Source organism: Amphiprion ocellaris, chromosome 3, assembly GCF_022539595.1.
Source record: "Amphiprion ocellaris isolate individual 3 ecotype Okinawa chromosome 3, ASM2253959v1, whole genome shotgun sequence".
Classification (NCBI taxonomy): domain Eukaryota; kingdom Metazoa; phylum Chordata; class Actinopteri; family Pomacentridae; genus Amphiprion; species Amphiprion ocellaris.
In genome coordinates this window covers 20,534,947-20,561,579 of record NC_072768.1, presented here as the reverse complement: position 1 = coordinate 20,561,579, position 26,633 = coordinate 20,534,947, and the positions used below count along the sequence as shown (strand labels likewise).

Sequence of the window (26,633 nt, the reverse complement as noted above, 5' to 3'; positions counted from 1 at the left end):
TGATTTTTTTTTCTGAGAAACAAAGCTTGTGACCTGAGCAGCTCCTATTCTTTCCTGTTTTATCTTTTAAAGTGTTTTTGATCCAGCATGTCAGTGATTATGAATCCACATTCGGATTCTTCCTTATGGAGTTGTGAACAAACCAGTGCTTTATAAACACACTGTAAAAGAATGAATTTAGTCTCTGATCCCCAGAGAGAGCAGACACATCAGTCTCGCTCTACTGTATTAATGGGACAGAGCTTTCAGGGGGCGGGACCTCCTCTGCCCCCCATTAAAGACAGTCGCTATAAAGGAGCTGAGGACAAGATTACAGCCAGCTCCCTGAGACACACAGGAGAAGAAGCGGCAGAGAGAGAGTGTGTGAGTGCTTGTGTGTGTGTGTGTGTGTGTGTGTGAGCGTCCGTCTGTGAGAATAAAAAAAATAAAAGCAACACTTGGGTGTAACAGTGTGAACGAGACACTGAGCCCAGAGCAGAGGAGACAGGAGCACAGTAAAGGAGGAGGAGGGTGAGAAAGAGTCAAAGAGAGACACCAGAGCGAGGAACAGGTTCTTTCTGCAGCACTCAGCCTCAGCAGACATGCCTAACTTTGCCGGCATCTGGAAGATGAAGAGGAGTGAGAATTTTGATGAACTTCTCAAAGCCCTGGGTAAGCTCTTCTCTCACCTCTTTTCTCCTTCTCCTCACTCTCCTCCATAGCCAGAGCTACATCCCTGCATGAGGTTGACTATCCATCATGTCCATGGAGAAAAAGGCTTTTCTTGTTCTTTGGGAACGGCATGCCTGACTTCCAACAACATCATATTGTTCGGAGAAGCTCCCTGGGAACAGGAGGCAGATTGGGGAGATGCTGCTGAAGGGAAATCCCTCCACTTTCCAGGAGATAAGAAACAGTGGATGCTAAATTCCAGCCAAAACAGACGTGGTATTGTTACATGAAGAGAGGAGAGAGAGGAGGGGGGCTGCACAACATTATTCATGTTAAGCATTTAAGTAGGGCATGCATTAGCCATGCCAGGGGAGGTCTCTGGAGCCCAGTGTTGTTCTCTTGTCTCCTGACTTTTTTCATTCTTTTTCACCCTCTGTAGTCTCAACTGATGGTTGTGATGGTTTAGATTTAGACTAGTTTAACTGGGTCATTCAATTGTGTTGCGGCGTTTGGTCACGCTGGGACTGCTGAAACAGACAGGGCACTGCAAGAGGCTGGGTGTTTTTAGAATAATGCAGAAACCTTCAGGGAGAAGTCTCACTGTGAGCTTCAGCAACTCTTCAGGAACTATTGGCACCAACTGGGTAACAATGAGAACTTTTCAAAGCAAACACGTTTGCACAAACTGACAGGTTCAGTCAAAAAGAGAATAGTTTTGGATTTAGTGAAGCTGAAGGACTCTGTGCATCAGTGCAGCATGGCACAAACGTAAGATCTGTTAACTATCAGAATGCAAGCAGCTCTGAAACATTTCTGCTGGGTGGCTGCAGTGTATCCTTTAATGGCATTTCATAATTATATCAACTTCTAGGCCACATTTTTGTTAAAATTTTTTTTAACCAAATTCCAGGACCAGAGATGAATAATCCATGAATTCATCCTTCTATCAAATAGTCATAGATTTTGTAAAAATACACAATAAAGCGCACATAAGAAAAATCTGCATAAATGAGACCACAGGATATTGTGCTGCTTTTTTACATTTACAAATTTGAGGGATACAGCTATGCAATTTCTGCGTTTTTAAATACACGTGAAAAAAAATAAGAATGATTTTCATTTTCTTTTAGGTTTCTTGCACTTTTAGGCAATTTATTGTAGTAGTTAAGACAGAAGTCAGTACATATTATTACAACTTGGGATATAAGGGTGATATTGATGTAAAGCAAATGTAAAATACTCCAAAAAAATTTGCACTACAATATGTGAAAATGTAAGAATATGTCCTGGTGGACTTGCACAATGGTAGGTTTTAAAGGGTTACACCACGTCTCCTCTTTATGATGGACATTGTAATTTATTTAAGATGAGTCATAAATTCACTTTTCTGTTCCTGTGAAAGTGTGTTAATCCTCAGCTGAAAGTAGTCCACAACAAATGCACTGTTTGCTCCAGTTTGAAGAATACAACTACAGTGGCCTGCTGTCTTTAGAAAGAATTACAAAGCCTTGTGTACACCATTAGGTATGATGTGTTTTTGTACTTGTTAAACATACAGGCTCATATAGTATTTTAACCTACAGTTCTCTCTGATAACATGGAGTCACTGATGATGCCCTCAAAGGCCGTCTAAAAACAGAAATACTTTTAAAGTCAGTATGAATTCATCCAGTGAAAGTTCTGACATTGTTCTGACTGATTTTCATTCATCAAAGAAAGCTCCCCAGTCACCTGTCACTGACCTCCTCCTCCTATGTTTGGTTTTTGAGCTTCACAAGGCAACAGCTCCTCTGATCTGCTCTCCAAGGGGAAACCAGTCAGTCTCCAAGTTTAGCACCTCATCCATTCACAAACACATTAAGCACATCTGCCGTGAGCTCTTACATCAGGCCCGGTCAATAAGAAAGCTGCGAAAGGCATCTAACGTGGATTCCAGTGCTGCAGGGCCGCCACTTTCCATCAACGTCTTTATAATTATCTCAGAGGTTCCCCTACTGTAGGAGGGAGTGTTATATCCAGAGAGCAGATAGCAGAAGATCACGCTGAGAGAACAGACCTGTACCAACAGACCTGCTAACTGAGAGCAGGCATATGCGTCTGCATTTGATCACAGAGTGTAAAAGTGCTGCTCACTTCATATAAGCTCAAGTCTTGAAATGCAAAAGCAACACAATCTAAAGTTTATATTTCAGAACCAGGAGCTTTAGAAATTTAACATCAATGTCCAAAAAACACCGTAGATACTCGTTTCGTGGCATTTCAAGGAAATTATTCTCACTGACTCCACCTTGTCCTCAGTTTCTAGACTATGCCCTCCTCTCCAAAGGCTTTGTGTGACACTGCTGGTCCAAAAGACTATAAGACTATGATACAAAACAGCTTCTATCTTCAACCAAAATGCAAATTAAATTCTGGAAAAAAAAAGTTATTCTTTTTAGAGACGAGGACCGAGGACAGACTGCTGGTTCACTGAAGCTCATGCATATTAAATGCTATAAAAACACATGGCGTGATCCCTCAGATCATGGGTGGGGTCGAGTAAGCTGTCACATTAATATGTCTTCAATTGTGGGTGTTAACCAAGCAGGACCACAGTGGCTTTTGGGAAGGGGAAGATCTCCCCAAACTTATCAGGGCTGGTTTCTTACTCTTGAAAACACCTGATCTTGGTAAAGTTGTGGCCTTCCTAGAAATCGACTGTCGGTAAGAGAAGGGAAGTGAGATAAAAGATCCAGGGCTTTGGCAGGACATACAGCCAGATGGCCTTGCAGAGTCAAACCAGGCAGGCCAAACGCTTGCCACAAGCCTGGGTTGTGCCACGTGCACGGAGACCACTCATGCAACCATCAGACAAAAAGGGAGAGACACCGCTGACAAGCCCCGACATCCTCAAGAATATTTTTTTTTTCCTTCCGGACATGGCCGAATAATCCCTCACACAGACCTCGGTGCCAAAATTCCACAGATTTCTCCCAGTTTTAAGAAATAGTTGAGGTTGTCTGTCAGAGCCACAGAGCATTTATTGTGTTTTTTCTCTGAAACAAACAGATTTCTGTCATTCTTGATTAAAATTTAAGCTTGCCCAGATGCTTAAACACACACACACACACACACACACACACACACACACACACACACACACACACACATACAAGAAGACATGCAGTCAGCATGTCTCACTAGATTTAAGGTCCTGAGCTGATAGAAGCTGGCATGAGAGCCTGGAGAGGTCTGGATGAATCTGGGTGGGGTTGAGTGTATAGTGGGAGCTGTCTCGCTGCAACAACACAAAAAATGTCTGAAACTTCATCTGTCTATTTCTCTGTTTTGTGCTGATTTGTGCATCCATTTCTTAGCCACCTAAAAATGCTGTTGTGTTTTGTTAAACTACAAAACAAAAGAGCAATTTCCACCTTTTTCCCTTGAATCTCTCAAATTTTCAGTAGCAGAGCTCAGTCTTTACCATATTTACCTCCTTCTTTCTACACGTTTTTTGTGATTACAGCTTATTTTATGGGGTATTAAGACATCTCTGACCTCAGTCTGCAAGCAGTAAGAAGCAAAACAAAGGCATTAATTATGTGGGTCTGTAACAAAGACTGCATAGTGCTAAATGTGTCATAAAGAGGTCAGAAAGAGGTAAAATGCCACATTAACAATGATAATAATAACAGTAATGTCTGCAGAGTTCATTTTCAGCTCCAAAACAAGCCTAGAATATTGAACATTGACCAAGTGCCTGAAAAATCAATGATCAGCCAGCTTTAACCATCCGCAAGGATGTTATATACAATGAAGTAGTGAAAAAAATCCTTTCAACTGACCCCTGTTGTGTGTGTTCAGGAGTGAACGCCATGCTGAGGAAGGTGGCCGGGGCGGCGGCCTCCAACCCTCACGTGGAGATCCGTCAGGACGGAGAGCAGTTCTACATCAAAACGTCCACCAGTGTTCGCACCACCGAGATCAACTTCCACATCGGTGAAGAGTTTGATGAAGAGACGGTGGATGGACGCAAGTGCAAGGTAGAACCGCAGAGAGAGTTTTATTACATCACATGTATGAAATATAGCAAATTGAAACTCCGGTGGAAAAAATATCAGAATGGAGCTAAAACTCTCAGCCTAAAGAATCCTACTTTTGTGGTTGCTACTTGTAGATCTTTAACAACAATACATGCAGACTGAACATTTTTGCTTAGTTGAGGTCTTTAAAGGTATTGTTCCTGCAGCTCTGACAGCCAGTTAAAGTTTTGAGTTAAGACTTTTGAGTGAAATCAGGATTAGGATAGATGTTGGGCTTAAGACTGGGTATTATAATACAAAAGCTGTGGTTAACATTTTATGAGGCAAAAACAAGTCAGTATGTGTGTGGACACTGATGGACAGGTGTAGTGACGATATGAATCAGTAAAAATCTCTGATTCCCTGCAGCAATGGTACTCTTATTCTTTTTTTTCATGGAGTAGCATCATGAAATATAAACACAGCGGTATACTGTCTGACAGGTTTTGAGGTAGACCTATATAACCCATATACCTTTTTCTCTCTAAGAATCACACTTTAGTTCCTCAGCATTTGGTTGATGTTGAAGTAAATTAATTTGCTTCTGAACGGCCTCAAATTCAAATATCTATCTCGTGTAATGCACTGCGTGCTTCAACCTGTTCACGCAACTATTAGTTTGTGTATTCAAGGTCCTCAAGGCTCTCTCCGAGGTATTGTTTCTGAGGATTCAATGAAAAATTAATACCTCTTCGCAGTCTCATCAATTGGTATCATTCTCACGTCTGAGCAGATAGATTAAGAGCAGCTCCAGTTGGGAGGGATGAAAGTTTCTCCCTGAGGCTCTTCACACCCTGAGGGGGGATTCTCTCATTCACAGTCAGAGCTCCTACACAGGCTTATACATATATACGTAGGGGAGTGTGTGTGTGTTACAAAAATATACAAAACTTACAAATATATATCAGGCAAAGTGCTTATATCTTGAGCTTTATGCAACTATTATGGTCAGACATATATCCAGTAATGGGGATCTGTCAGGGGATAATGATGAATTGTTGAGTAATCGGCTTATACATATATATGCATGTATATGTGTGTATGTGTGTGTATGTGTGTTACAGAAATAGACAAAAACTTACAGCTATTCAACAGAAGAAGTGATTAAACCGTGAAATACCAGCTGTGTTTTGTTACTTGTAATAGGAGTAAACTGATTTCTCCTGATATAATCTCAGCACTGAGACAGTTACATCAGCTACATATGTAATAAATATGCATCAGATAAAGCAGATGGGGTGGATCGATGGTTAAGCCTGATAACATCCACGTGAAACCAAGCTATCCCCAAAGTATCTCGTGGCTCACATTTGTGTTGAAGCACAAGACCATCCCATTGAACTTGTTTTGCTCAGCTACATTTTCTCAATTAACAAAGAGCAAACATATATTTCTTTATATCGCTATCATTTTCTGACATAACAGGGAGAATGCTAATGCACTTTAAGCGGGGGAATTGAGAAAAGGAATTTGAAGCATTTCCATCTGATAGACAGTATTTGCTGTGTAATTCTGCTCATGAGAGAATCAGGGCTGTTGTAGTGCACTCCCAAGCTGAGCAAAATCTAAATTAGATAAATTCACCTTCCAGGGGCTGATATCTGTTTGTCATCCCCAGCTTAGCAACCAGAAGCTGAGCAGGAGAGACGAGTCGTCTTGTTTCGTGTTCGTTAGGACACAGTGGATAAATACATCACTTAGTCCATTTTCTCAACAAGTTATCTTTTGTCCATTATCAAAATATGACAAACATACATGCAGGAGTTGCATAAATGCGCTGTTAACTGACAGAATAGGTAGATGGTAAAATAGTTTCTCTACGTGGAATATTTAGAGATATTTTAGTTACAACACATATTGTCAGAAATTATTAGTATTTTGCACGTGAACTATGGATCTAGCAAACTAGACTACAAATACTTGTGAGTTTGTATTTCTAATGTGAGATATTACGGATTGAATTATTGAATTCTACATCAGCTATAAAGCAAAAGCCACATTTGTAATCATTGTTGAGCATTTTATAAACAAATATGCAGCTACACAGCAGAAATCCTGCAACTGGTAGGGATTCAAAGTCTTGCAGTAACTTGTCATGCTGCCATCCACAAGTGCAAACAATTCCCACAAAAAAAAGAAGTTGGGAAGAAGTGAGAGGTGTATGTATGGCGTGTTGCAGCGCTGCAGAGGAAGGTTACATAACAATATAAGACGGGGAGCTGCTGACAGTATGACTCGTCACACTTCTCTAACCTCTGCATGAATTTGGGATTTTGAGGATGAGAATCATCTGTTTTTGAAAACTTTTGAAAACTTTCTCATAAGAGCTGTGTCATGTGTTCCAGCCAGGTTTAATCTTGATCTATGCAGCTGCAAGTGTTTTGCACTGATTAGACACACTGAGAGGTGAAGTGAACGACAATCGTTGCTACAGTGGCACCTGCAGGGCTGGGATGCTTAATTACACAGCAAGTAAACAGTCAGTTTTTGAAGTTGAAGTTGGAAGCAGGAAAAATGGGGCAGTATAAGGATCAGAGAAACTTTGAAAAGGTGATGGCTAAACAACTGAGTCATCTCTGGAGGTGTTGTGTGGTGTTTCTGGTAAGCAGTGGTTAGAATCTACCAAAAGTGGTCCAAAGAAGGACCAGCTCACGGCCAACAGGCTCATGGCACACAAGGCTAATTGATGAGGAGTGGTGAAGGCTGGTCTGTGTGATGTGAGTCTGCAGAAGAGCTACTGTTGCACAAACTGATGAAAACCTTAATGCTGCTACAATAGAAACATGTCAAAACACACAATGCACCACAGTTTGCTGCATATGGATGCCTGTGATGACCACTTCTGGCTACTTCTTGGAGCGCCTGCAGTGGCCACTTAAGTGTGAGAACTGAACCGTGCAGCAATGGAAGAAGGTGACCTGGTCTGATGAATGTGTGTTCATCTGGGGAGGACATGGCAGGAGGATGCACTACGAGAAGAAGACCAGCCAGCAGAGGCAGCGTGATGCTCTGAGCTGTATTTTGCTATGGAACTTTTAAGTCCCTGCATTCATGTGGATGTTCATTGACACATAGCACCTACCTAAACATTATTGCAGACCACATGCAGCCCTTCATGGCAGCAGTATTCCATGATGTCTGTGTTCTCTTTCAGCAGAATAATGCACCGTGCCACGCTACAGAAATTCTTTAGCAATGGTTTGACAAAGAGTTCAAGGTGCTGACTTGGCCCCTGAATGCCCCAGATTTAAATCTGATCAAACATCTGTGGGATGTGCTGGAAAAACAGGTCAATCAACACAAGTATCATCTTGCAGCTTCCAGGACTTAAAGGATCCAACCGTGATTTCAGCGTCAAGTTCTAGTTGAAAACTGTGTTATTCAGTCTGAACATCTGAGAACTTTTTTCAACCACCTAATATATGGTTGTAACATCCAAAAACAGCATTTTTCAGTCATTGTAATAAATTCTTCAGTCTGTTAAAAGAGAGATGATATTGATTAGAGGGAAATAATTTCTCCAAAGCCATATTTGTGCTGGTAGGTGAAATGTGGTCGACACAAAGGCATAAAACGTCAGACATGTACACATGAGCATGTATCGAGAGCTCCAGGATGTTGTAGTAGAGTTGCGTACATTAAAGTAAAATAAGAAATTGTGCTCATGCTGCCACTGAGAGATTACAGCTTCAAGTATTCCAGAGGTAGAACGTGCAACCTTGTCTTTCCTGTGTAAGTAATAAAACACTGTGATGTGTACTGTTTTCTGCAACAGTTGATTAACTCTGTAGCTCAGGATGCAGGCTTTCATGCCACTTATTAGTCCTCTAACTAGATCTTTTTTGTTGTTGCTGGGAAAGTTCCACAGTCATGACAAGCTGTTGTTTGCACAGAAGGGGAGGGAAGTTTTCACTGCTGCAACTGTCAGTGAAATATGGTTTAAATGTGAATGTTCAGTGAGCATCTTAAAGTAGTTGATGGACAAACTTTCACTTTTGAACTTGAATTCAAAATCTTATGGGACAATATTGGGTCTGGTGGTTTTAATGTTGTGGTTGATGGGTGTGCACCTATTCAGGAAAATAAGGAAAGCATAAGCGCAAATATTATTTTCTTAAACATTTTAATACATAGATTTTCATCATAGTATCACAACTTCAAAATGTACACAAGATACTTTTATCTGTGAGGGACTATTGGGTCTTTATAAGAGCTTTGTTTTGGATTGACAATTGAAAATGTCTGCAATTCTGGAAAAAAATAATGTCATGATGAAAATACAGTAGTTTGTGTTTTCAAACTAATCATTATTGAAAATGTTAGTTTGGTTTCAGTTTGGTAGTGGTATAAAGTTTCAACAGTGTCATTTAAAGTGATGCAAATTGTGTCAGTCAGGTGAACGTTCTACTTAGATTTAGATCACAGGTTTAGATATTAGGTTTAACATCTGGCTTCATAAATGCTAGCAGAGAATAACAGTGATGTACTGAATTCATACAACTTTTGTAGGACCTGCATTGTCAATGTGATTTTAGTGTTATTAATATTGTTACACTGTATGTCATTGCATTTAATTTGTATTACAGCAATGTTATGGTAATTTGAACTGGATGATCTCGGTCAGAATAAGACACTTTATCTCTCACATCCTCGGTGCTGCTGTTCTGACCACACAAACATCCTTCTCTTCCCAAAGCATAGACAGTCATCTGGTTCTATTTTAAAGTGTACAACAGAAATTTTATCATCCTGAAAAATTCCTGGCCAACAGGACATAGTGATATTTGTGCTTGTGGAGAAGAAATATTGCACATGGAGAGGAAAAAATGTGTAATTGTGTGTATGGACTACATTTACTCAACATACTTGAGCCAAAGGCCTGAGAAAATGGAAATGCGCATTTTCCCCAAACCACAAAGCTCTTGTGGGGATTTGCAGTACAGAATTCATTAGGAGATTGATCTATGTTTCTCTATTACAAGATTTAATATATTCTAACAATGCTCACCAGCCAAACAGTGGAACACAGGTCTGTTGCCTCCACCTTTTGTTTTATGGTTTGAACTACTTGTTGCAGGGAGTGAGGGAGAGCAGACATGACCTATTTCAGATCCCAAGAGACGGCGTGGCTCCTTCTGTCTGAGCCCTGGGGCATGCTGGGTACTGGGCAGGGCTAGACTGCTCTCAGTGTGGCTTTTTCGCCACATGAAATCTCTCTGCTATGAGGCCAGCCAGTGGAGTTGTCATCACACATTTGTCACATCCGTTTGTTTGGGTTTGAGCATCAGCATCACAGCGTTCACCAGCAAAATGTTTGTCTTTATGATACAGTGTATGGCGCTGTATGTGTTTGTCTGCTTTGGCTCTGCTGCTGCGCATTTGATTTGAATTTAAAAGGATTATGAGATTTAAATGGTTTTCGCCTATCATTCAAAGTGACAGGGTTTAAAGGAGTAGTTTTAGGATTGTGCGTAGCTTTTATAATGTACAGTAATTTGGAGATGGATGAGCTGTTTTCAGCACTTCCAGACCTTCAGATATCAATAAAAAAAACTCCATCCAACAGCAAGTGTCTGTTGGATGGAGTGTTGCCGTGCAACATTTTGGATTTCTAACTGATTCCACATTTCACTGCTGAGGAAAAGACTGAAAGCAAAGAGTGCTAAAAACAAATGAAAACGGTGGAGATAGTTGCAGAACACAAAGAAACCAAGTGGCAGCTTCCTCAGCGTTGGACTTGAGCCACTAATTGAAGATATGCAACCAAATACTAAATATATAGACTGGACACTTGTGGGAAGCAGAACAAGCTTAAAATATGCTACAACATGCATTTGTAATGGTGATTATATTGAGACTACCTCTAGTGAAAACATATGTCTGTTTACCTTTTTTACACATCCATTCAGTGTTTTTATATGCTGGAAATCATGGGGACAATAAACAGTCGATATCTTGGGCGAGTTTTCCACCTTAAAATTGGGTTGTACCAATAACAGTCTAAAAACATAAACTATCGTTCAAAAGTTTGGGGTCACTTAGAAATGTCCTCATTTTTGAAAGAAAAGCAGTTTTTTTCATTGAAGATAACATTAAATGAATCATAAATACAGTCTAGACATTGTTGATGTGGTAAATGACTATTCTAGTTGATTTTTAATGGAATATCTCCATAGGGGTACAGAGGAACATTTCCAGCAACCATCACTCCTGTGTTCTAATGCTACATTGTGTTAGCTAATGGTGTTGAAAGACTAATTGATGATTAGAAAACCCTTGTGCAGTTATGTTAGTACATGAATAAAAGTGTGAGTTTTCATGGAAAATATGAAATTGCATGGGTGACCCCAAACTTTTCTACGGTAGTGTAGATTCAAGTTTCAAACGTAACAAACCTAAAAAATATTCCCTTTAACTTATACGGTGCAGTTTTCTGTATCATTACTCTCGTGTGGCTGAATTACTTAGCAATATGTCGTGTTGAGTCATTTTACAGTGTTTGAGCAATCATAGGTGAGCTGGTGTGCCAAAGTTGCAGTGTTCACTGAAGGCTGGGTAGAGATAGAAGCAGGAGTTATGTAGACCAGTGCCCTTTCATGGATGCCATGAAACAGTTATTCTAATCTAAAAAAAAAAAAAAAAAAAAGTACCTAAATAGGTAATTTTTTTTAAAAAAGATAAATGTCTTTTTAGGGGATTTCATGGAAAGACATTTTAAATCGGAACAGTAATTTTGTGGGCCTAAAACAGCGAGTTGAAAGACACTAAAATACCCCACTGCACTGAAGGGAAATGAAATCATGTGGTGAATTATTATCAGTTGTTTCATTACAAGCAACCCTTTGAAAATGGCACCTTGTCTGTCTGAGGAATTGTTTACATAAAAAAGTTTGTTGAATGCAGCTTAAAGTATACTTAATTTAATGCCAATTTATTTTCACCAATCTCATTCTGGCTACACTCCCAGTGGATGCAAACAGTGTAGTATTTAAAACATGATCCATAAGTCATGGTTTCACTTTAAACACCGTGATTAATGTATCTTCATAGTTTCTGACTGTTCTGTGCAGCAGATTTCAGGATAACAGGTGGTGGGTGTCGGCAACAAGCTTGTGTGGCGATGGCACACCAGACTGGAGCTGAACCTGCAGGAGACCGCTGACACTGGGCCATGTGCCGGAGGGGCGAGGGAAGGGTTAAGGGGTGTTGGCGGACTCTCAGGTGGAGCAGGTTGGCAGAGGAGGCCTGAGTGGGCTTTGGGCCGGCTGCACCCATGGTTAAAGGGATTACATGCTGATCTGTGCCTGGCAAGGAGCAGAGGGCTGATTAACACCGCCACAAGGTTAAAAAGCTCCAGTTAATCTGTGTGAGTGCAGTGGGATCAGAAGGCCTCCATTCACTCCCAGGAGGGGAAAGCAATAAGGTGTCTACTGTCAGTCACAGAGGCGATAAGAAACTGAGAGCAGACGAGGTTTAGCGCAGAGTGAAAGTCATAATGATGCGATTTTGCACCTGCTCTCATGGATGAAGGTGTTGATAGAATGTGGATAAATCTCCAAGACAAACATGAGATTTTCTGTCTGGTGCAGCTGAGATCAAGTCTCTGATGAAATATAAGTTTTAAGAAATAAAACAGCTTCTGTCTGAAAACAGTAGTTTCAATTTCTAAAATACAACAAGGATACTTACTCCTGGGAAAAAAAGACTTAGACGAATGGAGTCTTTTAACTTAGCTGGTTGCCATAGTGATGGACTTTTAGCTATGGGGCGACATGGAGAAGCACACAGAGAAAACATCCAATAAACAGTCTTGAATGACGTATTGACACAATTTACCGCTGATTGTGTTGATAAAGGTGATTTTCATTTGTTTTGTTTTGGTGAGCGTAAGCAGCCTTTCGAGGTTTGGGGTAAATGGATAAGGATGAGGATGTATTTTCTGAACAGTGAGGCTCGGATTCGAGTGTAATTTCTTTGCTTCTGACAGTGCGTCATTTAGCACAAAGAGGCAGCAGCAGGCCTGCGGCAAACATCAAACGAATCAAAAATCTGATCAGCTGGCGAGACAGATTCTCCTGGACTGCATCTAATATACACTGAAGGCTACATACTGGGTTCAGGGCTGTGAGATTCTTTGTCATTCTTTGTGCTCGTCACATTGATTTATGACAATCTTTTAAGATTAAAGGCAATTTAAAAGGTACATTGGAGAACCAAAAGCATGGTGTCACATTCACTAGCCCTGCACAGCAATTATGTCAACAGTCTCTACAAAAGAAGCGTGCTAGTATATTTTAAGTAGTCTTTTCTACTTAAAATAAGATAGACTTAACTGTCCTAGTGGAACTTTTTCCATGAACATCACAAGATCTGAAGTAAAACAAAAATAATAGCAATGATAATAAAATCTAAACAGATGCACTAATCAATCAATATCACACACCCAGCTACACTAAGTCAGAACTAACAGTCTCCTCTTGACTTCACCATCTTTATTGTGATGTTTAGCCTGTGAATGCCTGGGGCTTATTGGAAGTCCATTAAACACAGCAAAATATAAGAAAACAAGAAAAGCACTCAGAGAACACCATGCTCCTCCAAGGCTGCTCAGTCGCTGTATGATTTCCAATGGATAAGTCCCAATAAGTCCGCAGCGGTCAATTTGTAGTAGGATCGCAATCTTGTGATCGTCAGCAGGCAGCTGATGTCGTGTTCACTTGTTGTCATGGTTACCATGACGCCGTGCCGCTACCTCACAATGATACAGAAATCTTTAACAAATCTGTGAATCTAGACTATAAGCTGCATCACTGACAAAATCCAATCACCAGACAAGATTATATTATTCGTGTAACATTGTGTTTTTGATGATAACAAATTAGTGAAAAATTAATATATACAGGTTTCTTAAATTCTAGCTTTCTAGTAAGTGGTTTCAGAATATGTGTTTTCTTCTCTATTTTCCCTTTCAATGTGTGGAAGTTTACACTATGTACTGCAACAGCTTATGAAATTATGAAGGATTAACATTAAAAATATGGCCCAGAAAGGCCTTCTCTTTGTATTAGCTGAGTGAAATGACTAATTAGGGCTCTCATGGGAACCTTTCATTCAAAAAGTTGGGGTTTTTGACTGATGTTCTGTGCTGGCTAATCTTTTTTCTCGCTGTCAGTTTAAAGTAGTTCTCAGTTAAAGTTGCTTTTCTGCACTGTCTCAAACACTCACATGTATTTTTAGGTTTTTTTTGCCTTGATTAAAAAAAAACTAAACAGATTTGATAAGTTACATGAAAAACAGTGCTTCACATTTTGAAGCTGCTGGTAAAAGAGATGTGTAAACACTGAGGTAATGTGATCAAACTGTGGGAAGAGATGAGTCCAAAGCAGAGTGAGCATGTTATTTTGGGCTCTGAAAGACACGCTGCAAAATCCAACATAAAAACTTTAAGCCGAGCAGGAAATGAGATGTTCTCCTGATTTTCCACACACTGTTTGTGTTTGATAAGCAACGAAAGACTGAACCAAAACCAAAAGCAGTAGATGTTTCTGAGAAGAAAAAAGCCACTGGAAAAACAGGACATGGTACACAAATACTGTGGACACAGGGTGAATTTATCTTGGTCTTAAAGGTGTGTACACAACCTCTTTAGATGAGGAAACTCTTTGTGAGAATTGGTCTGTGACTGAGAAAATCCATCTAAGTCAGAGACTGAGACCGATGCTAGCTCTAAAATGAAGCCGTAGCTAATTGACTCTCTGTGTTCTCGCTTTACTCTGAAAAAAAAAATCTAAGGAAAGCTACAGAAAAGCCCTGCTGTTTTTCAGCCTGGCCAAGTCTGTGGATGGCAGCCTGCAGGGATCCATGATGGCTCCCCTTAGCCTACCTTTGATATGGTGATTAACATTTGCCTCTGAGAAACTGAGGCTGCTGCTTCACCCCAAAACTGAGTGGCGGTGCTTTTTAGTACAAAACAGTACAAATTATCAAACTGTCTAAAAGCAACACTACAAAGCTACCATACTTGAAAATACTGGAAACCCATTATGGGTTTTCATGGTCGGGCTGCCCAGCTTTTTATTTTGCTGGGTTTAAAATGCTGGATGATCAGTTCCAGGCTTTGGAACGCGATCACTAGATTAGGATGCCGTGTTGAAAAGGAAGATGCAGCTGGTTGTACTGAGAGGAAACAAAATTTAACTGAGTGGGAAAACATAATGAGAGTCAGACAGCAACATGAAAAGAGAACATATGACAAATATGCTGTTTATCTGGAAGGCTTTGAGTAAGAAATGGAAAAGCTTAGAGTTCACAAGTTGTGATGTGTTCATCTAAGTTCATTTTTCATTGGATGTTAAGTCAATATGTTGTAATTTTAGTAGTACTGAGTTTTTGGTTTAAATTTTCTAATATTTGAAGAAATTCCCAACGGATGATGAATATTTCTTACACAGAGCAGCTTTTCTTGACCAAAATCATAAATCCTCTCCATTAGCACAAATTAGCACCACAGGGTCACCTTGATCCTGATCTTTTATGAATTCTTTCCACTCTGATGGGGAATTTGACTCAATTACTTCAGGAGAAATTAATCCTGAAGTCAAACTCTGACTAATCCTGTTGAGGTTATTTTAAGTATTATTGAAGTGAATTAACTGATGGAGACCCTGACCAGCCAGAGTGCTAAGAGGATTTTATGAGGGGTTTTTTTTGGGACTCAGTCTGCTCAAGAACTGAGCTGAATTATATCAGCACATTGTTTTGTTCATTAAGGTCTGGCCATTTGATGATTTAGCACAGGACAGGGTTTGTTTTCCTTTTCTTTTGTGGACACCTAAACACTTCAACCATATGTGATTTGATTCGTTATTGAACAGTTATAACTTGCTCCACTGTTCTGGAAAGGATTTCTGCAAGATGTTAGAGACCAACTGCAGGGATTATAGCTCCCATCTAGCTGCAAGCATTACTGAGACTGGTAATGGATGTTGGATGACAAAGAGGGTGTTGGATGTGGTTGAGGTCAGGGATTTCAAGTTCATCCATACCAAACCTGGTAAACCATTTCATTACAGATATGACTTTGCGCAAAGGATTATTGACACACTGAAAATGTAACTAAGGAGTTGAAAGCACACTTTTATCTAAAATATCATTGTGCATAACTTTGGGATGACAAATAAATACAATTTGCATCAGCTGTTGAAAAAGAAACTGCTGAAAAGTAACAACTCTATATGACTCTTTTGAAATATAATATATTAGAAAGGTTAATTAATGCGGGCTGCACAGTGGCGTAGTGGTTAGCACTTTCGCCTTGCAGCAAGAAGATCCCTGGTTCGCGTCCCGGCTTTCCCGGGATCTTTCTGCATGGAGTTTGCATGTTCTCCCTGTGCATGCGTGGGTTTTCTCCGGGTACTCCAGCTTCCTCCCACAGTCCAAAAATATGCTGAGGTTAACTGATCATTCTAAATTGCCCGTAGGTGTGAATGTGTGAGTGATTGTTTGTCTATATATGTAGCCCTGCGACAGACTGGCGACCTGTCCAGGGTGTCCCCTGCCTTCACCCCAGTCAGCTGGGATAGACTCCAGCCCCCCCCACGACCCTAGTGAGGATTAAGCGGTGTATAGATAATGGATGGATGGATGGTTAATTAATGCAACCTGTAATTTATGGTTAAAGAGAAAAATCACTTTAAAACTGTATTACTTAAAGAGCAGTCTCACATACCCAGACCTACTCTACCTCTATGGGGCTATGTCTGGACTGCAGAATGATCTGGCTGTATCTTATTCTGGCCTGTTTGTTTTATTTTAAACCAATCACAGTTGTCTTAAACAGTGTTAAGCCAAAAATTTAGCTACAATGCCCCTGCAAAACAGAGTATCGAATTATTAGAGTTGAACATTTGCACACAGTGAGGTGGGTACTATCATTAAATCACAAATTCACCAATGGAACCCAACCTGCCTTACACATAACATACACACAATTCGAATCTTCTGCAAAATGTACTATTTTCTGGATGCAAGTTGATGTTCAGAGGTTGCTGTTGTTGTGGCAAGAGTTATCCAGATAGTGGAAGGTGAGAAAAAAAGCCACATGAAATGTGTGGCGGTAACTGCAGGCTTTTACCCGAATTCTACATCTGGTAAATCAGAATACATGAAGTAAAATTTAATGTCTCTCGCTGAGCTCCAACGATTTAACGCCTGACCTTCCTGCAGCGACAAAGATGTGTACTTCAAGGTGTCAGTACTCTGTGACATTTTGGTTGGGTGGTTAAAGACCAGTGAGGCAGTAATGATCAGCGGTAAAACAACAACGTGGTAACATCTACATGCAATTTGAGTAAAATTTGCAACAACAGATCACTGAGCTAGTGTGACCTCATTGTACATCCTGAAACAACTGTAGCTGTGTGTGTGTGTGTCAAAGAAAGAAAAATCATCCTATTAAAGTGTTCCTCAAAGACATATCTCACAGATTGTCATACTGACCTTCCCACCTTGTTGTCGCTCCCCCTGCAGAGTCTCGCCACCTGGGAGTCAGAGAACAAGATTCACTGTCAGCAGACTCTGGTGGACGGTGACGGCCCTAAAACCTACTGGAGCCGAGAGCTGAACGGAGATGAGCTCATACTGGTGAGCGCACAGCAATGAATCATCTTCTCACCGAAAGCTTCTTGATAGATTACTGTTCAGAAAAAAAAACAACTCACAAAAGCGCATGAGTTCAGTAGCAAGAGAACAAAAGAAAGCTGAAAATGCTCCTTGAAAAACATCAGTCTAAGTACACAGAGTGCGATCTGATGGGTAGCTAATCAGCATGGTTTGTCTGCTTCGTGGCTGGTTCTCATGGAGACCCAGAAGACATCAGACGCATTAGAATGTGATTTTCAAGCAGCTAGTGTACTCTGTTGGAGAAATGGTTAATGAAATAAGGCAGCGAGTGTACGAAGTCACCCTGGAGATTCATCCGTAAAGGAAATGAGAGAGGCTGTTTCCCAAGGAGTCGAGCTTTCATGCACCCTGTGGAGAGAAGTGAAAGAACAAGAGGAGCTGCTGCGCTGACATTGCAGTAATACCCCTGTATTTAGCCAGATTAATATGGGCAGGAGTCAATGGGTCCAAAGCCCCTCGAACAATATGCAGGGGAGCAGTCTAAGACCAACGCACGGGACCAACAGTTCTCAGGGACCCAACAGCTTCCTCCTCTCAACATTCAACGCTCCCACGCTCTGCTCTGTTGTTCTTCCAGTTTTTGTAAGATGAGCAAAAGCTTGAAACAACAATATAGAAGGTTTAGATGCTGAAAAAGTCACCACAGGGTGTTTGCGTAGCTTTATATTACAGGACATAAGCAAGCACCGAAAAGAAGATGAGAAACAGCTTTAATCAATGACTGAGAAGCTGAGAGGGCAGAACATGCAAACTATTCTCTGGTGCTTTGGGGTGATAAAAGCAGAATGTGTTACAGCAGCTGCCCCTCTGGTGACACTTTGGCCCTGCTGCCCCGGAGGAGCTGAAGCATTCAAACACCGATGGAGACTGAAGTGGGCGAGCTGTGACAGCAGCCGAGTCTCTGTTTTTCTCTGCTCTTCTCACCTCAGTTCTCCCTGCAGGCCACCAAACAGTCACCACTCCACCTCCATGCAGACCGCCACCGAACCATCACACAGACCAGCAATGCTCTAAGAGTCCTAATTCTGAATATTTCTACTCAGCAAAGCCTGCATTTTGCATTGTAACGTAGAATTAACAGATATACACCCAGTAGGAAATTGGCTCTCAGTGCATGCAACTTGCATTTGTTGCCATGACAACATTAATATTAAATCATGTCATCATTCACCAAAGACAGTTGTTCTTGTTTTGGTGTCAGAGCTGGTCGACAGCTTCATTGTGAGCATGAAGGACGACAAGAAACAGCTGGTGGAAAAGAAGTGAAACGAAAATTCCTTCAAAGTCCCCACAAGTGAAATTCCAACCCTGTCTTATTGAAGTTTGGTTTATAGGTTACTAAGATTACTTTGTGGTGGTAAATGTTATTGCTGCCTGGATTAAGTTCAGAGTTAAATACTGCAAGTGAATGGGATTAACAGAATAATTGTAACAAAGTTATGATGCCTTTAGAATACAGATTGTGAGTAACTGTATTTAGGCCATCAGAATACAATTACAACTTCAAATCAAGAGTTTACATAAACAGATACATTTTTCAGTCAGATTTTTCAGGTTGAAATTTAAAACTAGTTGAACTAGTTGAACTTTACCTGCATATTTGCTCGTCAAATTACTTACCTAGTGAGCTACCTACTTGGCTGACTACAAATTAGCAAGTTAGCTTTTTTTAATTATTATTTTTATTTTATTTTTTAGCATAGTAGCTTGTTTGCTTAATGGGTCTACTAAAAAAAAACAAAAAAAACCACCAATGTATACAAACCAGCTGACAGCCTGTATGATACATATTATAATTTTGGCCTATCCAATCTGCCTAAATGTCTGGAAACTTTAAATCAACTATTTGAGAACTGCAGCCTTTTGGTATGTGAGCTATAGCTTCCTAGCTCTGCGCAGCATCACAAGTCAACGCTAAATTGTGCCATGAATTACACATTTGTTTGTCTATCTAAAAGATTATTCTGTAATTCAAGACAGATGTCTTGAAGACGGGAAAGCAGTGCTATTTATTTTTGTCTAAAACTGCTCGGTTAACTATATCACTCATCTCAAAAACATACATTGCCAAAACCATACCAATGTTGGTCATGTTTATCATATTAAGCAGGTGTAGTAAAATGTTCAAAATTGCATATAAGTTCATATATTTTGTTCTATAATACATTTTTAAACAATCCTCCTAACAGTGAACATCACACTGACCCAGCTGAGGTTAGGTTTAGGCAACAGAGACACTACAGTTGAGGCCGGTCAAATATGTTGGTTTTAGTTAAAGCTATTGCTACTTGTGTAAATATGAAAGGTCTTGATCATCTCTTCTAAATCAACCAAAGTATCCTTGACAACAGTCAGTGCAGTTCCACAACATAACTAAAAACCTGCTCATAAACTAGCACATCTATTACAATACAAAACATGGACAAATAAAAAAACACATGCTTTCAAATGGCTTCACTTGTGATGGTGATTAAATAAATACAGTGTCATTAAAATTCTGAAAAATCTCAAGAGAAAAGGAGGCATGAGTCATCTTTGCATACAGATCATTTCTTTCTGTTGGATAACAGCTGGAAAAACCAAAACAGACGCTGTTTGAATTTGAATTGTATCTATGTGTTTCCAAAAAAGCCCCCAGACACAGAGGCAATGCAAAAACTGCAAAGCCTCAGCTGGAACCTCAAAGGAGCACCAGCGATCATAAAGCAATGGTCTGATCGTATGTGGCAGTTCACACTGTAACTGGGGCACATTTCCATACCATTTGCACGATCCGTTAAATTGGTTTAGTCTAAAACATTTGAAGGGTAAAGTCATGTGGATTTTTTCTCCAACTACATCAGCCTGAAATTAAATTAAAAAACAATCACACATCTGTAGTCTGGAGTGGAACCTATGCATAAATCTGTCATTAAGAAATTTCTTTGGGTTTCATCATCAACAATCTGCGATATGACCTAGATTGAAGAGCATAAATTTGACCCATAAATCATTGCGTGACTGGGTTTTTTGTAAAGTTTTTGAGCTTCAGTTTTCTTCCATGTGAACTTGCCAGAATCTCAGTTTTAAGAAAGGACGCCTGCCAATCACCTCCTTATACTATCATCAGTATTTGAGATAGGCTATCTCAAATACTGAACCATACCCTTAACCCCAGCCCACAATATGGAATGGACAAAATGATGGACAGTAAACTGTGTACACTATATAGTAAATAAGGAGGGTTTCAGAAATAGACTGAACAGTGCACAGCTTTAATGTGAAAACCAGATGGCTGCGGTAACTGGATGAAAACCTGAATGGCCCTAATAGAAGCAGTGATGAACACTCTGGCTGCTCCGATGATACCAAACTTGAACCATTCCAGCACAAAACCTCCGGTGATGATTCCCAGAGTTACAGCTGGCAGGTTCAGACTACCTATGAAGAAGGACGACTGGCCAGATGTTTGCTCCATGAACTTTGGTTTGAAGATGATCGTGTGCATGAAGCCGTTGATGGCCACCATTGGTGCACAACTATGACATCAGCTATTTCCAGATAGGCAACTTTGAACAACAATTAAAAAAAAACAAAAAAAAAAAAACACAGAAAGCATTAAATTCTCATTTTGAAAAACACATTTTTTGTTGTTGTTGTGGACATGTATAATCACAACAGCCACATGCATTTCCCTCGATTTAAATTGTTTATTGGTGTATATATAAAGTCATGCCGACTATAAATCCACATCAACATGTGTGTGGTAAATATCTAATACATTTTACTACCATTTCCAGATCACAGATTTTCTACGGAGCATTTTTTAAATGGGGAATACAGGTGGGCATTTGAAGGGGTTGACATGCATGCATGTTGAAACAAATTAGTTTGTTCTACATGTTTATGACTCTCTGAAGGCAAAATTGTTCATATTATTCATATCTATGTCTTTGTGGCAGTAACAGGTTTAGCATAAAAGATGATACATGCAAATGCTTTCAGACAGTTACATTCATTGTCCAAATGGCTCCGCACTCAAAATGTGGCAGAAGTAGCAACATGGATGAGGGAGACAAAAAGAATAAACAAAAACTTAAAATCCTCCCTACATGTAGTCCTCCATCTTGGCATCTTCTTATTCAGGTGGTTTCTGCCTCTTGGATTCATCAAAATAGTGGACACAGTCTCGAAAACACTGAAGGACTTTGTATCACACTGAGTCACACTGGTTGTTGACATAGAACAGTGCAAACCAGACGGCTGAAATTATCTCTTTGTTTCCTCCAGACTTTTGGGGCAGATGACGTTGTGTGCACACGGATTTATGGTCGGGAGTGACGCTCTGCAACCTTCATCGGGACGAGGCAGAGACCCATTCGGGGCCAGAGCTTGTTCAAACCCGACAACATGACATCATGCTAACCCGCTAACGCATTTGCAAAGTATTCTGTGTAATCTCTCAGCATCAATCTGCATAGTTTCCACAAACAATAGCAGTGTCTCTGTAATCTGGTTATTTGTAGTGAGTTTTGTGTCTGCAGTACAGTAGCTGGATATCTCAGTGTCCATATGTGCAACCCTGGTGTCAGCTGTTTACGTAGGAATTAGTCGTCAGTTGCATCAATTGAGTGTTCATGTTCGATGAGAGGAAACAATAAAAAACTGAAACAAATTGTATCTGAGCCTCTTTCTTTATAATGTAGCTTTATATTGCCCTGTGTGCCTTAAGGAGTAGACTAAATATTGTTCCATAGCAGTACAAGTGGTCAAACACTACTGAACTTCAAATTTCATTCTTTATCATGGAACAGAGCAAATGACAGTATTCACCAGCAAATCGTGAAGCACTTTATTGATCTAGCTCGCTCTAACAACTAACAGTAATAACTTTCTTTTCTAAAATCCAGAGGCATCGAAAGTACTTCACCATGACACAAGCCAAACAGATCACAGCTGTAGCATACACTGTTTTAATATGTGTTTTACTCTAAATGGGATCGTAATTTTCAAGACAGTCATCATGCTGTAATGCATAGGACTTGACACTAGCAACTGAGACCATAAACCAGTTAGGAAAATGTTTACTGAGGTTAAAAAAAAATCATGTGATTAGGGTCTTTTTCTCATAGATTTCTATACAGTCAGACTTCTTTTTGCAACCAGTCGCCCAGACAATTTCATGTTTTCCATGAAAACTCACACTTTTATTCATGTGCTAACATAACTGCACAAGGGTTTTCTAATTATTAATTAGCCTTTCAACACCATTAGTTAACACAATGTAGCATTAGAACACAGGAGTGATGGTTACTGGAAATGTTCCTCTGTACCCCTATGGAGATATTCCATTAAAAATCAGCTGTTTGAAACTAGAATAGTCATTTACCACATTAACAATGTCTAGACTGTATTTCTCATTCATTTAATGTTATCTTCATTAGAAAAAAAATGCTTTTCTTTCAAAAATAAGGACATTTCTAAGTGACCCCAAACTTTTGGATGGTAGTGTAGCTTCAGACACGCTTCCTAAAACTGAACTGTCCTTTTAAAAGAGCCTCAGGTTTAAAACTTCATCTCCCATCAAGCTCCAGCGTCACACTCCCTGCTGTGATTCCTCACTTGCTCTGCGTCTTCACAGACACTCCAGAGAGGCATGTCTTTGTGTCTGATACAACGCTGAGGCAACAAGATTACAGACAGAGCTGGGCGGTAAGATAAGACCACACAGACTGGAGCAATGACACAACCAAAAGCTTCCAAGCAAAGCTCCGTCGCTCCAGCTTCACTAATGCACAGTTGCACATTTGTGTGAGTCATAGACTTAGCTGATATGGGAGCTTTAAATCTGCAGAAAGGTGTTGAGATTTTCTTTATGTATAGCAAAATATATTTTGGAATTAAAAGAGAAATCGATGTAAGGTGGAAATGAAGAGTATTGTCCTCATGTGACTTGCCCTCTGGGGCTGTCAAGTGGAGGCAGCCTTATTGGAATGAACAGATACAGTAGTGTGGTGGTCACATCATCTATCTGACCTCTTTTGCTTCACCAACCTTTCCAACCTGATTGCCCAGTGATCTATGCTGCCATTTGTTTTACCAACCAAGTGATCAGATGAACTCGGAGTGGAGCACCTTAAATACTCAGCTCAGTGAAAAGGAAGGAAGAGGAGCACTAATGGAAACATTTAATTAATTAAACATTAAACTGAAAAAAGAATTGCTGAGGCAGAATTAAAACATATGACACGAGACATCAGTGCTATTATACCTGGACTGCTATTAGGAATGTGGGATATACTTACATATATGCTGAAAAGTAAATTAAAGGTTAGATGGGAAAGATGTAAAGTATATGTTAAAATGATTTTACACCATCTGCAATCTGTTTGAAGTTATAGTTTATTACCTCTTGTTAATATATTCCCATAGATGAAGATTAAAAGGTTCACACTTCATGTCCAATTTACCAGCAAAAGTGTGACAGAAAACACAGGGAAACCGAGAGAAAGGGAACATGTGATACACATTTTTTAGAAATGGAAAATCGTAGAACCTGATGTTGCCCCAAACATAGCGTCCCAGGTGTTTTCCTACCTGGATGAATGAGCAGATGGATGGTAGACAGACACAGGTAAGACATGAAAAAAGAATGAATGGCAGATTAATACTCGCACTCCAATGGGAGATCAAACATTTCTGTGAATGTCTTCAGAAATTCATAAATGTCTAATGATAGAGAATCTGCAAGATTTACATTTTGAAGCTTAATTCCCAGTTTCAGCTTATTTAACTGTCTGACAAACAACTTTACTGTTTTACTCTTGCTGCTTTAATAGAGTCTCTTGTGACTGCAGTAAAAAAAATTCCAAAAACCGTAAGAAAAAACAAATACTGGGACATCAAGACGGTAAACTAAACAGAGTGTTAAGTAGCTAAAGAACACGATATTTCCTTTGGAAGGGGGTGGAGACCAAAAACTCAGCTAAAAGAGAGTGAATTTTGAATGTAGATTCATCCGTTGGCTAGAAACAACAGTCACATAAATGATATTGATGCTCTATAATGGCTGGATAAATAATCAACTAGTTGCTTACAAGTTTGTCAGATCAACTGAAAATAAAAGATGTTGTGTTCACAACTTGTTCCCACGTACGCCCAAAAATCTGTTGTTGGTTTAAATGTTCCACTTTACTTGCACTCTCTGTCCTCCTCCAATGAGCTGAGAGTCTTGTTTCCCAGAAAGGTTTTTTAAATGCCAAAACGCTTGAGGCAAACAGAATAGGCTGACTAAAACAAAATGAACCCATTCACACAGGTTGGCATTCATGACCTAACTGTTTGAACTGGAAAACAGGATCCATTCATTTTGAAGTATGAAGAAGATCGAGTGACTGTACTCAGTTCTCCTTCAACTCCTAGTTTACCATGCTTCTGTGTCAACAATTATTTTTCTGTTGTTTTATTTAAACAGTGTTTCAGTGCTGCTCAGGAGCTAATTTAGTGTCGACTGCCCGAGCCAGGCCGTGCACTACTAACATACAAATCTTTCTGCTGGAAAAGCCATTGGGGAACTCATTCAAGACACTTCCCCTGAGCAGGTGCACAACACATGAGTCTGTGGCGGGGGCCAACACAGCCTTGGCCCAACGGCAGTGAACTGTGTCGCAGCCTCACCAGTGGTCAGAGGCCTTGGCGTGGACTACAGTCCTGTCCTCGGGGTGGATATGGCGAGAAAATGGCACAACATCAAAAACAAAAAGCAAATCTGTCTTTGTCCTTCACGGCTGCCAGGGATTAAAAGGTTGTCCTTTCAACAGTCGGCCTCGGGAGGACTAACACAGCAGCACGGCGACTGTTCCCATTCCTCAACGCCAAGACTGCTAGGACGAGTCTATGGCATCACTGCTTTTTGACCTGGTATCCCCTGAAAGAATGAGTTTCCTCCTGAGTGCACCACAATGCTCCGGGAAGCAAGGGCCAGGGCGCGCGCCTGCTGTGATGTTAATTTAATGACGAGCTGCTGTTCAGATGGCAGGTCCAAATAGCTGAATAAAGGGATTGTTGTGTTTGTGTTCCATTGTATGGAGAAGGGGCCCCTCTGCCTGTCTTGCTGCTCTCTTCTGGGCACCAAACAGTGGAGCCTCTGTGAGTACATTGCAGTACAGTGTTGCTTCCTAAAGGAAAAAAAAAAAAAATCAAGTGTCCCTCTTCTTCCAGTTTAGCTCCTCCCAGGACCTAAGTGCATATCTGGGGTTGCTGTTTGGGGGTTTTCTGTATAATAAGACCTTAGATTAATTAGTGGTCACTTTAAGGGAAATTGCAGTTCCCAGACACTTAGGTCTATTTGTCTTAAATTGAAATGTATTCCTGTTGATAATAATAACTCTGTTTTCAAGATCATTGCTGAGGAAAGTGATGAAGAGCACCAGTAAAAGTTTTTAAACAAACTTGCATAATTCAAAGTGGGATGTTACCATTCAATTCATCCTGAACGGAATATGAAAGGTTAAAGATGGTGACAAGTTGCTTTATTAATGACTAATGAATTCTTTATTTTTTTGTAAAAATCGCTAGAGATAATTTGAACCATTGATCCATTCATGAGTAATTGAAGTGTAAAAAGCTGCAGTTCCTCAAATGGCCACTTGAGGCTGGCTCCGAAAGCAAGTCAATCCTGACAGATCCCCATGCTAAAATGTTCAACTTTACAGCAGAAAAAAACATGATCACAGACTGATACAAAACATGCCCTGGTCCATAGGAAATGTCCCTGTTCACATCAAGTGTACAAAGGTAAAGTTTTGTATAAGCATTTCACAGTTTAAACTGTATTAAGGCTCAAATTTATGTGCCATCACAGAACAGTCTATGTCCCACAGATGCTCCCTCAGCTTTCCTGGAAGTCCACCTCTTCGCTCATTTTTGGATTAGTCAGGAGTTAGGAGGAGTCAGGTACTGCCAAGATGGACTGTTGGAGCCACAACACTGAGCTTTAGAACTGCTGTTAAGGAAACCTGTGGATGATGTCATGCATAATTTGTCCATCACTATTCACTGTTTTTGTGCTGTAGATAGGGTTTTCTCAGTCAAGGTATTTTCAGGGGGCCCCTTAAGTCAGTAGGATTTATGTTGCAGGGAAAAAAATGTCAGACCTTGCAATCAGTCTAATAGTGCACTGGACCAGCATGGTGTACTGACTTCACAGTTAATATGGCTAATGAAAATACGAATGTTTGGACCAATTGAACCAAATCAATT

The 26,633-nt window shown here is 40.1% G+C and overlaps 1 protein-coding gene across 1 annotated transcript; it reads left to right on the top strand.

Moving 5' to 3' along the window:
- Window positions 1-318: 318 nt before the first annotated feature.
- On the top strand, window positions 319-22,052 carry crabp1a (cellular retinoic acid binding protein 1a). Its single transcript, XM_023268053.3, has 4 exons — window positions 319-651; window positions 4,495-4,673; window positions 17,241-17,354; window positions 21,663-22,052. Exons 1-4 carry the CDS (start codon window positions 582-584, stop codon window positions 21,711-21,713), a joined length of 414 nt encoding a protein of 137 aa, XP_023123821.1. The 5' UTR covers window positions 319-581; the 3' UTR covers window positions 21,714-22,052.
- Window positions 22,053-26,633: the final 4,581 nt, after the last annotated feature.